The 16,574-nt window shown below is 41.3% G+C and overlaps 1 protein-coding gene across 1 annotated transcript in view; it reads right to left on the reverse strand.

Annotated features, from left to right (window-relative positions):
• klf7b (Kruppel like factor 7b) overlaps positions 1-15,737 on the reverse strand; it is a 74,864-nt gene extending 59,127 nt beyond the window's left edge. Inside the window, exon 1 of the mRNA XM_069154344.1 lies at positions 15,284-15,737. Within this exon, the coding sequence (XP_069010445.1) occupies positions 15,284-15,385 (102 nt within the window). The 5' untranslated portion in view covers positions 15,386-15,737. The remainder of the gene's footprint in view (positions 1-15,283) is intronic.
• Between the last annotated feature and the right edge of the window lie 837 nt (positions 15,738-16,574).

Consider the following 16,574-nt stretch of genomic DNA (forward strand, 5'->3'; position numbering starts at 1 on the left):
ATTTCAAAATATCCAGTTTACAATGATCTAAAACGGAGGAAAAACAGCAAACCTTCATCTTTACCACCACTATGTTCCCTTTATATTAATAATATCTGAAGATTCAAAAGCATCACCTCTACACAGGCGACAGTATCTTCCTCACAGTGATCTCCAACATCCAACAACTCGCCGATTTCTAGGTCTTACAAGCTCTAAGCTTTAAACTGGTGTTACAAGCAAAATGACAACAACAAATGATAAAAAAAAACAAAAAAAACAAGAAAGTAAATGTGCATAAAGGGGCAAATGTCCATTCTAAATTATATACTTTAAATTGCTCAACGACTGAACAAATCGCATCATTTAGCTGTATAGATGTCTATTTGTGTCCGTTTCTGTGTCTGAGAAAGTAACAACTGGAGTAAAATTCCTTGTATGTGTGAACATACCTGGTCAATAAAGGTGATTCCGATTCTGATCATCAAAAAAAATATATTTAGGTGAACTTAAACTCATTGAGGAACGTACACACACAAAAAGAAAATCTCCACAAGTTCAACTTTCAGCAACTTGTTTGTGCATTAGTGCAGTAAGCTTGTCTGTCCTGGACTTTAATGTTTTTAATTAATAAACCACAGCCATCCACACTTCAATTAAAACATATTTTTGGCTTTAGGGCGCATTAGGGGGAGTATAGATTGACCTTCTGTCAGTGAGCAGGGACTCACAGCCTGCTTATGTCACATCTCTTCTTCAGCTCGGTCAAAGTCGTTGCTTCACTTAACTTCAGGATATGAAAACAGTTCAGATGATTTCTTTGATTGAATTTAAGAGTCCAGCACTGACGACACCCGTGTGGACACGTCAAAGTGAAATGTACATGCTGGGTTTAACTTCTCTTCATCACATTTGCTGATTGTCTACCGTGTTCCTATTTTCATCGTCTTTGCAGTTTAAAGGTTTAATTCTGTCTCGCCTCAATTCCTTTTTTTGTTGTGACAACGGTCGGCAAAGTGTTTGTTCATATCTTTTATCTACAACTTATAAGTTTGAATGTTTTTTGTCGCATGAGACGTGGTTTAGCATGTGCGTGTTTGGTATCAGTTTGTTATTGTTCACGTAAAAGAAGCTTATTCAGCTGGTTTGGTGGAGCTCTGCTATGTGAATAAATGCTACGGTGTCCGAGAACTACATGAGCAGCTCCCAGAGGAAACAAGGTTGGAGACCCCCTGCTTTAAATACATGCCGTCTCTATATACTGCAGGAATGTTGATGAATTTTTATTTTCCTGCGACAACATCTACAAAGTACAAAACAGTGAGTTTGCTGCAGGCTCTCAGTGCCGCAGCACAGGGGAACTGGTGCCATATTTATTTTTAATCACTGCTTTTCCTTTGTGCTGTCATCGAGGCATAAAAACAACAGACAGACACGGTATTTTAATGACGACACCTGTACTATTTGATCACGTACACAGTGGAATTTAAAGCTGCCGAGTTTCAGCTCGTCTGAAACTGTTTATCCATTTATTTAAGAGATGAGAGCTTTAATGCACGAGGGTGTGTGCCAGCTAAAAATTTAACCAGTCGTCAAACAGCCTCTCTGCGCCTTTAGAGAGCGACACAACTCTGTTTGACGTGTATAAGATGTTTTTATATTAACAAATAAACACAACTTCTTCTAATTCCCTGTCTTTTTCTCAGATATATTTTGACATTTTTCACTGTTCTTTTCCATGCGCGCACACACGCACACACACACACACACACACTGCAGCCTTTGTCTATTCCCTCAGGTATTCCAGGCAACATTGTGGATTAAAATAGCTGGCGACCCACATATCCCAGTATAGCAGGCATGGCACTGTTGGGCCAGACAGACACCACAACCATTTGTCCACTTAGAGCAGCGCAGCTGGCCTCATTCAAAACATGCAGTTATGACAAATGTTGAATAGTGGTGACCTGATGGGCTGCGGCTCAAACTCTGATGATCAATGGTTTTACCCTCATTATGGGCTGCATAGATATTGGGTGGCGTTGGGGGAATAAAAGAAAGTTAGGCTACAAGGATTGATAAAGAAAATATTTCACTTACGGCTGCACAATTAAGGGTAATAAAGTTTTTAAATAACAACAATTCTGGCCACAATTTCCTTCAGGACATCAGCTGCACCAAAACAAACGCTCCTGTTCTTCACCAACCAGTTACGACGCAGCGTTACACCACGTGATGCCGAGCAGCAGAAACCTGCAGCAAAGTAATCTGGCAAAATGCCAACGCTCAGGAAAATAGATGACATGAATGTTTTTGTCTTGAGTGATTCATTATGTTTAAAACGGAGCGGTCCCTTTCTGTTGTATCTATCCATCTATCTATCATGCCAGGTATCCTGCAGAGTTCTGCCCGCCCGCTGAGAATTACATTTCACCTCGCAGCACCGCGAGGGAAGCTGAAGGAAAACTCCCCGACATTGTAATGATTTGCCTGCTGTTTAAATACGATGTAAATCTTCTCCGTCAGGTTCACCAATGATGATAAATGATCTGAAGGCTTTAAACATTTTGGGTCATCGGTGTTTTATTCAACTCAGTTGTAACATTTCATTGACACGACTCATCTGAAATTAACAGTTTCCTTGATTAATCTAATTTTATATTATTAATATTTCATATTCCATATCAAACACCACCATATTGTTTTAGTTGTCTACTGTAGCAGGTTAATAAAAACAATAAACATTTATATTGGAAAAAAAATTGTGAGAGAATTTGTGATCTCAATTCTCAGCCCAAAAATCATGATTCTTATTTAATCCAGAATGACAGTCACTGAACAGGAGCAGGAGCTCTAAACAAATCCAATCAGGTATATTTTAGTTTCAAACATGAGGCTCATCCCAAACACTGATCCAGATCACTTCATGCTGCAGGTAATGGTAAAATGTGGATGAAGTTATGACTCAGACGTTTAGCATTGTTGGTCTTGGAGCTTTACTGTGTTTGTTTGATATATAATGAACAGATCAGGTGGATCCAACCAATGGGAACGGGAAGAAACATGAAATCAGAAGAGACACCAGGCAAAGCCAATACAGCTGTTTGGAAGCGCCGGCTATAAATTGCAAATAGCATTTAACTTCTGTACACCAAGTTTTCATTTTCTTAAGAATGAGTGTAATTAGCGCTCAAAATTCCTGCAGTGGGATCAAAGACAGCCGGGAAGAGGAGAGGTGAAAACATGAGACAGTTTTTTTTTTTTTTTTTTTGTTTTGGTTTTGTTTTGTTTTTTTATTTATTGTTTCCGTAGTCCCAGTTGAGAATAATCTTGACGCTACAGCATACACAAATAGCATCATCAGTGTACTTCCAGCTTAGGGCGACAGTTCATTTTCTGTCAATAACTCGAGCTCTGAGTCGACATGTCGTCTCGGAGTTGCCAACAACCCCACCCCACCCTCCTCCCAATGCAAGACAAAGAAATGCGTCGGCAGAGTGGTGAAGAAAAACAGGACAAATTCCCAAGGTCATCCTCCTCCGCTGCATCTGACCCATTTACTGCCCCGCTTTGCTCACTCACTCACACACACACACACACACACACACACACACACTCACACACACACACACACACACAGGTCATGCATGCATAAAGGCGCACTGAAACACTGGCATGCTCCGACCACTCTGCAACTGTGCCTCTTGTTCTGTCTCAACACAGTTACACCTAGATACACACACACACACACACACACACACACACACACACTTTATGTTACTGTATTATGGGCTGACATCCCCAATGAAAATCTTCAGCAGGGCTGGTTTAATTCAGACATTGACTGAGGCTTCAAGCAGGGCGTGGCAATAATTCAATATCTTTTATGAATATTTAAAGAACACAGATTCTACAAATGTTCTTGTCTGAATCTATTCAACACAAAATAAATAGAAGTTTGTGTTGTGCACAGTTCTGGCTGACGTGGAGTATGAAAATGGACCACACAGCCTATTTCATGTGTATTGCCCTCATAAAAGAAAAAAAATACTCGTATAGTAAAATTATGAAATGTTTGCCACATCTCGCCAACACTTTTTGTGAATACACGACATTCAAACAAGACCACACGGCTGACCCGTGGTGCCTTCAAGTCGAGTTCCGGACAGCCCTTTCATTTACATAAACACAAATCTTTCCATCCTCACGGGATACGAGTCCTGATCTAATTTAATGAAAACTACAGTTTCATTTAGTTTGAGTCCAACTTTACACACAAGTTTACTAAATCTTTGTGAAACCAGTGACAAGTGTGCATTTGTGAGGGCGTCCTGGATTGTGTACTGCCAACCATGGGCTTTGGCGAGCTCGCACACACACAGACTCTCATTTCCTCTGCCACAGTCAACATCCTCTGCACACTATGAATGATGTCTTTGCAGAAACACACATACAAAAGTACATGTGCGTGCCCTGGTTTCTGGTAGTTCAGCACAGGAGCTACAAACTGAAGGCACGGTAAGCATGTGTGTTTACAACCAGATGTGGCCACAAACAAATTTGCTAAAAAAAAAAAAAAGGTGTCAAATGTAAAATGCTAAGTGTTTTTAGACCAGAGAATATTCTCACAAAATCAAAACAAAACATTATAAAAAAATTAGACAATGTTCTGATCTGCAGTAATAAAGGAGAAGAAGAAGGAGAAGGAGAAGGAAACGGGTCCTAAAATGGCAGTTTACTTGGAAAATGTGTTTCAATCAACCTTCAAACGAGGCATCAAGTTTCCCACCTCAGTCTGGAGCAAAAATTATTTGCTGTAGTTTCGTATTTAAAAACATTTTCTTGCATTTCCACTCCATTTTTTGTATGTGAAAGTTCAAAATGCGCATAAACAAGAGGATGTTTGGGGGAAGATGAGGGAGCAGAGAGGGAGGGAGGGAGGAGGAGGAGGAGAAAGAGGAGGAGGAGGAGGAGAAGGAGGAGGATGAGGGGAGAGAAGAAAAAGAGAGACAGAGGGGGGGAAAGCGGAGTGAGGAGAGAATAGCAGGGCTGGATGGCTGCCAGGTCACAAGGCTTTATCCCTGAGCCAATTGGTCTGCAAACACTGGCTCAGCAGGATGTGGAGACACAAACACAGGCACAACCCAACACACCTGTGTGCACGTCTGAACGCAGCTCGGCCTGTGACCGCCGAGAGGATTCCTACTAATAAAAGAGAATACAAATCAAACACTCTCGGCTGTTCTATTTTGAAATAACTTCCCAAATACGAGTGTGTTTGACCACAAAATCCAGTCTCAAAAGAGAAAATAGAGGAGTCAGTTCTAAAAAAAAAAAATGCCAACTGAAGAGTTGGTACGAACCGTAGTGATACAGCATCACACGGTCTGTACAGCTCAGTTTATTCTGTTAAGAATACTGCACACTTTGCTGTAATCCTTAAAAAGTATTTTTTATTTAGTTTATCATTTAGTCATTCCGCACCAATAGCTTACTCAAATACCTTCTTTGTATTTAAAATGAATAGAAACGTGCCAAAATGGTACAGTTGTTGAACGATGACAATTGTAAGTGCCTTGTCAGTGCAGGTCTAAAGTTCATCAATGTTACCTCTTTACTTACTGTGGAGTTTTTTTCAGTTATTGTGGAGTTAGTTTCGCCAGCAAATCTGCTGATCGCACCGTTTCCATGAAAATTAATAGACATTCGCAAGGCTTCTCAAAGCTTTACATTTGTTCTTAAATTGTTCAAAAATATTAGCATCTTACTAAGAACAAGGTGATGCCATTAGCAACAAAGTGCCCTTTCTGATTTTTGAATGTACTGTTGACTAACCTGCTGACTAACATGCATAACAGACAGAATAAACTTGAAAGCTCTGCAAAAAAAAATTCTCTTTTGATCGAGCTAGGCTAGCAGTTTCCCCCTGCTTTCAGTCTTTGTGCTAAGCTAGGCTAAGCGCCCACCACTTCCGAAGCTACAGAGATGAGCCTGTCTTCACATCTGACAGCAGGCAGAACAGTAAACTAGCAAAGCTCCTAAAATACATTTAATAAACAGAGGGAAGGGGGAGGGGGGAGAGGGGAAATCAATATTTATATGCAACACATGACACATAATAGGATGATTCACTACGCAATAGCAGATATCCACTGTGTGCTTGAAGCATGAAGAGATGAATGGGTAAATCTCCTTGTAAACTGTAGTAATCGGGCTACACGGTGAATAGTGCTGGAGAGTTGCCCTCCATAGAAAACCAGTCATCTTGAAAGATCAGGGCTATGGCTTTCACAGTATAAGCTCTCTCCATCACGAGTGCACTTCATTTGTTCTGCTTTCCTGCCGGTGCAGTCTGACTGCTCACTTTCTTATCTAATCTCTGCCACCGTAGACTGAATGCCTTATTCACTTACTGAATTATGGCTTCCTGGGCAAGTGTGTGTGTGTGTGTGTGTGTGTGTGTGTGTGTGTGTGTGTGTGTGTGTGTCTGTGTGCGCGTTTGACTCGAGTGATTTCAAATTATGAGGAAAAGACAATAACTGTGTGTGTTTGGGAGCACGATAAAAAAAAAGTGAAAATGAATGAATGCAGTGATTAGAGCAGCTCATATTGAAGAGAGTATTGGCACCAGTTTCCACACTATAAGAAGTGAAGGAGCCCGTTTGTGTCTAAAAGGTTTCTGGGTTTTTTTGTGTTTTTTTTCGATCCATCTTCTTTTACAGTCTCTCTCTGGTCCGTGTACTTTCTGTAAAGCTTGTTTTGTTCAGCGTCACAGCGGGCTGTATTCTGTCCCAGCATGCCGAGGGCAAGAAGCAGGTCATCCAGGACTGGTAGCAAGTCAATCACAAGGCTGTCACATAAAGACAGACTGGAGTTCTGCTAATAAACATGCAAGATTCAGTTTAGAATAGAAGTACAAGGTAAAAAAAAAAAAAAAAAAAAAAAAATCTAATTCAAGTCGGAGATGTGGGTTATTTGTGATATTTGCGTGTTGCAATGTGAACAAACTGGGGCAGCACAGTTCTGGAAAAACTGAGAATCACAATGTTCTTGCTTAGAATTGAGATCACGATTCCCTCTCACAATTTAATCTTGTTTTTGGCACTTTTATGGCTGATACTGAAAGTAACTGCAGTAGCAGCATGTCAAGTTTGTTGAACAGAAAGGAAACGCTCTGTTTTTTTAGCTTTATGAATCTGACACTGAACATAAAACCAATCAGCTTCAGTCTCTTGTCTTTTCTTAACACAACTTTTGAACAACTTGCTTGCCGTGCGTTGTCTTTTCACAGCCGTCTCTAACTCTCCCTCACATCCTAAATGAAAATGCGGCAAAATCATTGTCATTTAAAAATGAGATTACAGAGAGGTATGACTTGATGTGCCTTTTTTAATATGATTGAATCGTGCAGCACAACAAAAAACTGGTGAAACCGGTTGAAACTTGACGGCAGCATCAAAACGCTCAATTCAGCTGCGGAGTGATACAGTTTAACCAAATATACAAGTCAAGTTGATGACACGCCCTGAAAATGTGCAGAATCAATGAAGTCATTCATCTTTGACAGAACATGCGTGTAAAATATCACGGCAATTCATATCATGGTTGTTGAAATGGAGTGCTGGACAGATATCACAGTCCTTAGAGGCAATGACACGTTAGCCGAGACAAAAATGAGGCTTCAACATCACTTTAGCGAGAACAAAGACAAAAAGATGAATTTTACATTATACAAGAAAAGTAACTGAACTTTTGCATTTAAAAAGCTGGAAGCAAAATATGGACATTTTTGCAAGAAATTCTTGTTTCATACATTTTCTTTTAAAGGTCCCGCTTGTATAAATTCAGATTTTCCTTGTCTTTTTTAAAAAAAATTATTATAAAGCCGGCCTAGATGTTATAAATACTGTATAAGTATCATAACACTCAGCCCAGGAAGACATGCACACAGACTGTATTCAGCCTACTCTGCTGTTCGGACTTTTCTAAGTTTGTGATGTCACAAACTCACACTCATGTCCTATATAGCACAACCCACTGTTCAACCTTTTATCTCGACGAAGACACAGAGCGGTCATTCTGTCGTGGAGCCAGCAAGCTATACAAGACTGAGGAAAACCTCTGATTGGCCTGGACGTATGTCACTCAGAACCAAGTCAGCCAATCAGAAGAGAGGTTCACTGATCTCTATGTGCTTTAAAAACAGACACAAAACAGCCTGTTCTTAGAAGAGTCTCAGGGAGAAGCTTAGTAGAGGAGATATGACACTAAATTTAAATTTTAGTCCATAAAACAACAAAAATATCTCCTTGAGGATATCAAAATACGTGTAAACGATGGGACCTTTAATAAACCGGTTGATTAATCGGTTTATTCTTCGATCAGATATGTTGTATACCACCAGACAACAAGTGAGTAATTGAAGTGCAGAAAATGTTGCAGTTTATGTATTCAAGAAAATGATCAATTCAGTTTTAAGTTGCCTTATAGAAAGGTATATTTTCTGTCATTTAGATTAGTTATTACATAAGCACCAGCTACACTCCTCCTCTTCTTCTTCATCTCTGTCGATCTCGCCGTGTTGCTCTCACTTTTCTGTTGTCACTCTCATCCTTTTCTCTTTATTCCTTTGTTTTTCTCCCTGATCTCCTTCTGTTTTTGTCTGCTGTGACTGTGAGGAAGCAGCTGTGCTCCAGACAATTACATAACTCTGTGTGTGTGTGGGGGGGGGGGGGGGGGGGGGGGGTGCGCGTGCGTGCCAATATATGCCGAATGGTTAGAGACAAAACAATAAAAAAACCAGACTGAAAAAAGGTGGAAAAATGTCTCCTCTTTGCTGACTAACTTTCGCCATTCATTCATTCATCCTCATTTATTGTGTCTACTGGTGTTTTCTCTCATTCTCATCCTGTCCTCCACTCCTCCTCTCACCGCCCGCAATCCCCTCCATCCATCCTTCCCTTCTTCTTCTTTCCCTCCTTCCCTCCATCCCTACACACAGAGTTACTGGGCTGTGAAATGTGAAAAACTGCAGCATGCATGGCAATTCATTATCTTGTCAAACTTCCCCGGGCCTGCCTCTAGCCATGGGCAGACAGAGGGAGAGTGAGAAAGACAGACAAAAAAAAAAAACCACTTCATGCAACGGTTCTTGCAGTAGGTTAACAGGTTACGAAAAAAGATGAGGAGCAGGGGGCGATAACAGAGACTGTCTACGAGAAGCTGCACAGCCTGCGAGTCTATTATCCCCGCTATGATCTGCAGCTCGGTTAATCAGCTGATAGCAGGACTGATTCTGCCTTTTAATGTTTATACCGACAGTATAATATCGGAGTTTCAGCACTGAACCCAAACTGATGCTTCTGCTGCTTGGTTATTTCCGATATTTCCATGAAACAAATAAACAACAACACAAAAAAGAAGTAAAAACGTTCTTTAAAATTAAAGATGTAGCCTACAAATCCCAGCAAATGTCAGTGCTCTTCCGCAGACTGTCCTACTCGACAAAACACCTGCATACAAGCAGCTTAAAACAACGTACGTTATATTTATAGCAATTATGACCAGAGTAAAGGAGCAAGTCGCAAAAGTATAAAGAGTGAGAAAGTGGTTGGTTCAGGACGATCCCCCAGAAGACCACAGTTTATGTCTCGTTTAAAAACAAAAGCCACGGCTGACTTTTTTTTAAATGTTTTTTTTTTTTTTTTTTAAAGGAATACTGTGTGTGATTTAGAGGCCTCTAGTGGTGAGGTTTAAGATTGCAGGATACAATTCTTTTCATAAGTCACATATCTAAGTAACCAATACCATCAACTTTCCATGTCATCGAGCTGTTAACTCGAGCTGCAGGCAAGCGGTGTGTGTGTGTGTGTGTGTGTGTGTGTGTGTGTGTGTGTGTGTGTGTGTGTGTGTGTGTGTGTGTGTGTGTGTGTGAGGGAAAGGGGATGGGGGTGGACTATTTGAAAACTCATTGATCTGTATGTACTGAATGAAGGCAAAGGTGTCGAGTTTCATCTAAGTCACTTCAAGGCGCTGGATTTTTTTTTTTTTTCTTGGGAAAAACGTCTAAATATGTGCATTACCAAGAGAACAGAATAAATTTAAATGAAACAAAATATGTGATTTTAGTGAAAAGAGATGTGTTTTTAGGGGTTTAATGGAAAACAGAGGGATCTTTTTTTCTTTTATTTGAATTTAATCTTGACTGCAGTACTTCCTCCCAGCCTGTGTAGCATAGAAGTTCACCAAGTCAAATACTTGGATGACTGCATTATTAATGGTTTTATTTAGACATATAAATGATAGCGCTTGTTGTGATGTTACACACCTCGAGAATAAACTCTGCCTGTCAAGACAAATAAAAGGGTTCAAGTTTTGGCTGTGACCTCACTTATATCACTGCTTTTTAACCCTATGATTTACTGTGAGGTGAAGAATGGGAGTAAATAGATTTGTGAGTATTTTCTTTTTGCTGAAACACTGGGGAATGGACAGAACTGCATGCAATGGTTGAATCTGCACAAATGATAGCAGTATGACAGACAGCAGTGAGGATTCAGGGTTGTATTCCTGCCTGGCTCTAATGGAGACACTGTATCTTAGTAACACAGAGCTGGCTGGTCCTGCATAGTGCTGTGATGACACCACAGCAAATAAATCAATCAGCCTGAAAAAGACCTACAGACACACACAGCATGTAAACTAGAAGACGAGATGAGAAAGAGTCAGTGAGAGTCGGCCGGCTTTAAAGCACCGTTAGTCTTATAAATAGGCTGGATAGACCTGCAGACGTTGACCACAGAGTGTCTCAGCCTGTACAGGCAGACCTACAACGACCACATGAAACCTAAACCTCTGCTTCACTTTCACCTTTTATCCTCCCTCTGTTTTCACTACCTCTACTTTCCCTCTCATACATCAGGCTCTGGCGGCGGCTCTGCTTTGAAATAAGTGGGTTTCATCTAATTGGGAAGTCTGGGTTTTCCATTTAATCCTTGGCCACTCCACACACACACACACACACACACACACACACACACACACACACACACACACACACACAAATCCCTAAAGCCCATCACATCATTCCGAACCTGCAAAGATGCACCAATTATACGCGGAACATGGGCTCATGCTGTCAGAGGCAACACGGCTGATCGACAGGCGAGCCGGAGAGTGAGTGCATTTTCCACATGTTTAGCCATGATGCAAAGCAGCTGATAAAAGAAGCTTGTATGAGGAAACAAAGAGCAGAAGCAAGGACAGAAAGGAAAGATAAACGACACCCACAAATCATGTTGCGAGTGTGTGTGTGCGAGTGTGTTGTTTGTCTGCGTTTGTGTGCGTGTGTGTGTGTGTTTCTGTCCATCTGACAGCAAACGGCCAATTACTGTCGAAAGTGGCGGGATGAGCCCTGCCAGACCATGGCTTTCCATTAGTGTATGCCAGCCAAGCATGTGTGTGTGTGTGTGTGTGTGTGTGTGTGTGTGTGTGTGTGTGTGTGTGTGTTTGTGATGGAGTGAATGAGGGGATGGAGGGAGACAGAAGGAACAAGAGTGGAAACAATGTGGGCGTGCCTGGTCTCTTCTTGCATGTGTTTGTCCTTCTCCTCTGTCTCTGACACTGTGTCGCTACTAGTGCAGATAAATTTGACAAAACACATCTTTTCCCCTCCAAAACGCTCCCTTTGGTGTGTGTGTGCGTGCGTGCGTGCGTGTGAAAACTCACATATTTATGCGTGACAGAAATGGAGATTTTCTTAAAATGGATTCCACAACCGTTAACAAACAAACATTAAAAGCATACCCTGACGTTTCGATGCCGTACCTGCGGTCAGATGAAAAAGGTCTGTTTGCTAGCCTCCACCAAGACAATAAGGAAGTTTCACCGGTGTCATTCGCCTGAAATTCATCCTCTTTTCTTGTTCTGGTTCGTTAGCTAGAAAGCAGTAATTGGCGAATACATCCTTGGTTTTGATACGCTCAAATGTTGCAGGTAAAAAAAATATAAACTAATTGCATTGAATTTGTTCATTAACCAAAAGTCTTATCGATTAATTGCATTTTTTTTTTTATTTTTTTTTGCCAAAGAAGCAAAAAAAGCTTCACACCAAACAGACTGTAAATGGTCATGCCCGAGCTATAAGTAAACCGTTGCCTACATAACGCAAATGGACTGAAGCGCCTTTATTCATGTTAAAATCTGGCTAAGTAGTCTCTTGCTGCATAATAAGTGTCAATGCAATTTTAAATTTGCTGATTTCTCTACTTTGGAAAGCGCCAACTCATAAACACACCGTGTTCTTTAGTTGCCGCTGCTATGTGCGAGAGCCAGTTACTAACTTTGTGGGTCAGCTGTTTGGTGCTGGGGAGGTGGAATACAGTTGTGTTATTTTTGGTTATTAGCTGAAAACAGCTGCCTGCTGCTGCTACTCAATCAACCAAGGCCTCACCATAAAGTAAGTGTCCCGTAGAAAACAAAACCTCAAGCTAAAAGAGGGGGGAAAAAAGCGAAGCGGGTTTTTGCCACTGTACGCGACTTCTTTCACATTACATGAAGTCATTTGTTTCATTATTGGTGCAGGAACTATTGAATGAGCTTTAAGTGCACCAGACACGATGGCTAACTTTTGCAGAGTTCAGCTGTAAGTGTTTGTGCTAAGCTAGGCTAAACATGCATTGGACCAATCTCTGTAAGGAATATGAAAACGTGTCATTTTTGCCGAGGTGACGACTCTTAAACGGCCGAAACTGTCAAAGACGACGCTGTATAAAAAGGATTCTCGTTGAAGGACTAATTAGCATTTTATCGCTACATATTCCTGATTGGTGGGTGCAAAGTCAATCAAATGTAATTAGCCAATCAAAAGTAATTAAAGGCAGCTCCACAGTGATTTGTAATATATTTGGGCCTTCCAAGTCTCTTCTGAGATGATGTACGGCTACAAATCGAGTAACTCCCTCTCTGTTGTATTTAGCATCCCGTTTCAGCTGAAGCTGCCGTTTATATTGCTCTGGATTTAATCAATTAACAAGCTTCATGTTCCCAATTATGTTCCCTAAATTTGCAAACGTTACAGATATGCAAGTTTTAAGTACAGTTGTAATTTGGTTGAAAACCCACCAGAGGGTGGCGTTAACTCCCCTCGTGTGATAAATAGGGATGTATCATTGATTTTCAGTAGAAGCAGGTATTATGCAATATGGTGTTCCTCATTCTTATTGTTTCAAGTTATGTTATGTGCCAGTTAAATTTTTCTATCTTTACAATGAGATATTCTTGTGTTGTGTTGTGTTGTGTGTGTGTGTGTGTGTGTGTGTGTGTGTGTGTGCGTGCACGCGCATCGGTTTAGAGGATATTCTGTGCCTTGAATATCCATAAGTAAACATTTATAAGAAAATCAATAACTCAGGTCTCCATGTTTAATGTATCCTGACCAACCCAGATGAGTGAATGCAGCTGCAGCCCACCAGACTAGCCCTAATTAGTTTTACTCCTGAACACCCTCAATCAATTAGCAATACAGTAACAGACAGAAAAAAAAGAAAAAAAAATAGGTTACAGGGGATGAAACTATGTGCTGTTTGCACTAAAAATAGGACGAGACAGTGAGAATTGGTGTCAGTAAGACAGTCAGAGAGGAGTGATGCAGTTTGGGATTCATTCAGTAAAGGGGGGGAAAAAAGAAAGCACACAAATGGTTCAACTCTCACAAATACACACAATGGACCATGCAGGGGATCCATGGTTTAATGAACATGAAATAGCACACGCACACGCACACACACACGCGCGCACACACACACACACACACACTCACACATGAGGCCTCCTGAAAATGGCTTCCCATTAACAGCTACTATTTGTCAAGTTCAAAGGGGGGGAAAAACTTCAGGGGAAATATTAGTTTTTATCACCTGATTATATTTAAATTCTCCTCTTAAAAACATCAAACAGGTACAAACTCGATCATCATTCAGATTTTGAAACATTTGTGAAAACAGGAAAGAAAAAAAAAAAACAGAACAGTATTGCGGTCTCCCTCCACCTGCAGGTCTATATCTAGAGCAATATCTTATTTCGTAACAATAAAATTGGGGTTTTTACATGTTGCAATGTCTGCTGTGTGTTCTGTAGTGGGTGATATGAATAATTCAGCAGGATTATCTGCAAACAAACAGTGGCAGATGTGGATATATTATTTAAGAACAAGTCACTTGCTGTTAGGCACGTGTTCATCTTCCTGTGTGTGTGTGTGTGTGTGTGTGTGTGTGTGTGTGTGTGTGTGTGTGTGTGTGTGTTGATCAGGCTGACAGACTGGTCTATCGATCACATCAGTCACACTAAAAACAGCATCACGCTCAAGGATTCAAATCGTCAAATTCCCCATCATCAGCTCAGACCGAAAAGAGCACTTCACTTTCAATGAGAGTCTCAACTGTCAGTTATATCCAGTAACAGCCTGAAGTCTACCTTATACAATATAACAGGGCAAAACACCCCCACAAAAAAAACACGTTTCCTGTTAAATTACAGGAAATTGCTGGTTTTGGAACTCTACAAACCCTTGAAACGTTTCGTTTTAGTATTAAAGTAGCATTTAAAGGAAATAAGTAACTTTAAAAGGGTAAAACAGCCGAATCTGATCCCCATCAGAGAAACGTGGAGCCCCTGTTCTCTCTCTGCTGGTTAAAAAAAAAAAAAAAACCTTTCACGTTTCCAGCTTTACCAACCGCGTTTTCGAGTTTTATCCTGTAGCGTTTAAAACGGTTGTATTCGCTCTGAAGATGTGCTCGTTCTTTTTTAAGTTAAAATCGGAATTGTCATCGTGAGGGTTTCGCGGAGCAATAACATCAAGTCCGTTTTAAAATGAAATGTTTAAGGTTCATTTGAGGAACTGTTCGTCCTGCGTAAATGTATCATTACGGCGTTCTTTTACGCATTTTTTTTTTATTTTTTTGTGCACAGAGCTCTCTGTATCCTCCCCCTTCTCCTCCTCCCCCCCACCCTCCCCTCCACTCCCTCTGTGTGTGTGTGCGTGTGTTTTCTCCTGTCAGCGGACCTCGCCGTGCTCCATGTGAGCGAGAAAAAAAAAAGAAAAAAAAAAAAAAGAAAAAGAAAAGACGCAACTACACGGGGCTCTCGCCGCCGCTCCGGAGCGCTCCGCTGATGCAAAAACATTGAAGAAAAACACGCACAGAAAACGCCAACCAGCGCACACATGATATTTTTTATCCCAGTTTCTAAAAAAAACAAAACAACCTTCAGTTTCCCGTAAAAGAAGAGAAAACGCATCAGCTCTGACCTGCTGCCAGTTCTCCTCCAGGGAAGGCATCGCGGAGAAATAACCAGTGTCATGGACGAGTTGGAGTTCCTGGAAAATACTGTAATTCGCCAACACATCCATGCTTGATGCAAAAAAAAGAAGTCAGTAAAGAAGTCCGGAATCCCAACGATGAAAAACGTACTTCTTTCTTCTTCTACGACTTAAATTAAAAAACAAACGCTGGAAAAAAAAAACCCAGCTGGTGCAGATGAGCGCACCTGAGCACTTTAATTAAAAGGAAAAAAAGCTAAGAGGAAAGAAAGTGTTGATTATTTTATCTTTGTCAGTGCAATCCCCTCTCCTCTCTGCTCGCTCTGTCACGCCTCTCTCCTCAATCCGGACCAGGGGGTGCCAGATCTATTTCCGCATTGCCAGATTGCCAATCGGTCTCCGTACGAGCTGCCAGGTTGCCAGGTTTGCTCCTCCAGCAGCAGACTGGACCCCGCTGCAATCCAGGCGACCGGCGCGAGAGGGGAGGGAGGCAGGGGAGGAGCCACCTGTCAATCAATTTCATGCGTGACCTAATAAGGTAAATAGGGTTGATGATGTCACTGGCGTCCAATTAAGGAGGCGCTGAGACAGAGGGAGTGGGCGGAGCTAGAAGGGATGCAGACACGCTATTGGCCGAAGCAGGCTGTCAGTCTGGGCGTAGATGGCAGTGAGGGGTGAGTTATTTTTAGAGGCCTATATAAAAGCAGCAGCATTCCTCTTTCAGTCATTACAGGCTGCACAGGCAGAGGAGAGAAACCGCGAGCTGCTGCCGTCGCTACCGAGAGGAAACAACAAAAAGACGTAAACAGTTCTATGAATCCGCAGAAAACAGCAGCTGAGCATGAAAAGCGGCAGCAAGTCATGATGGAGATCAACTGCTGTGTTGTTGGGTTTTTTTGTTTTTTTTTCCGGAGGTGAGACAGCTCCACCACAGAGACTCCTCCATGTGGTTTCCATGTGGTGATGACTGCACGGAGAGCAGGGATGCAGTGGAGGAGAAGAGCTCAGCTCGATCCGCCCACCTGTTCGGTTTACAAGAGTTTATCCCCCCTTTTTTTTTTTATTTGTGAACTACAAATGAATCCACTTTCGTCAACTTTTTTTTTTTTTTTTGTTACCTCAAAAAAGTCCTTCAGCCTTTGATTCCCATGTTGCCAACGTATTACCTAACAACATAGCTACTAACCAGCAGAGGTGGAAGTAGAGCTTGGATACTCTTTACATCTACCAATGTGTAACATTTATTGTAGATGTAATTCAAAATTGTACACATAAGTGT

The sequence above is a fragment of the Embiotoca jacksoni genome, unplaced genomic scaffold (genome assembly GCF_022577435.1).
Source record: "Embiotoca jacksoni isolate LCO1_2020_lvr unplaced genomic scaffold, fEmbJac1.0.p SCAF_2, whole genome shotgun sequence".
Taxonomy (NCBI): Eukaryota; Metazoa; Chordata; class Actinopteri; family Embiotocidae; genus Embiotoca; species Embiotoca jacksoni.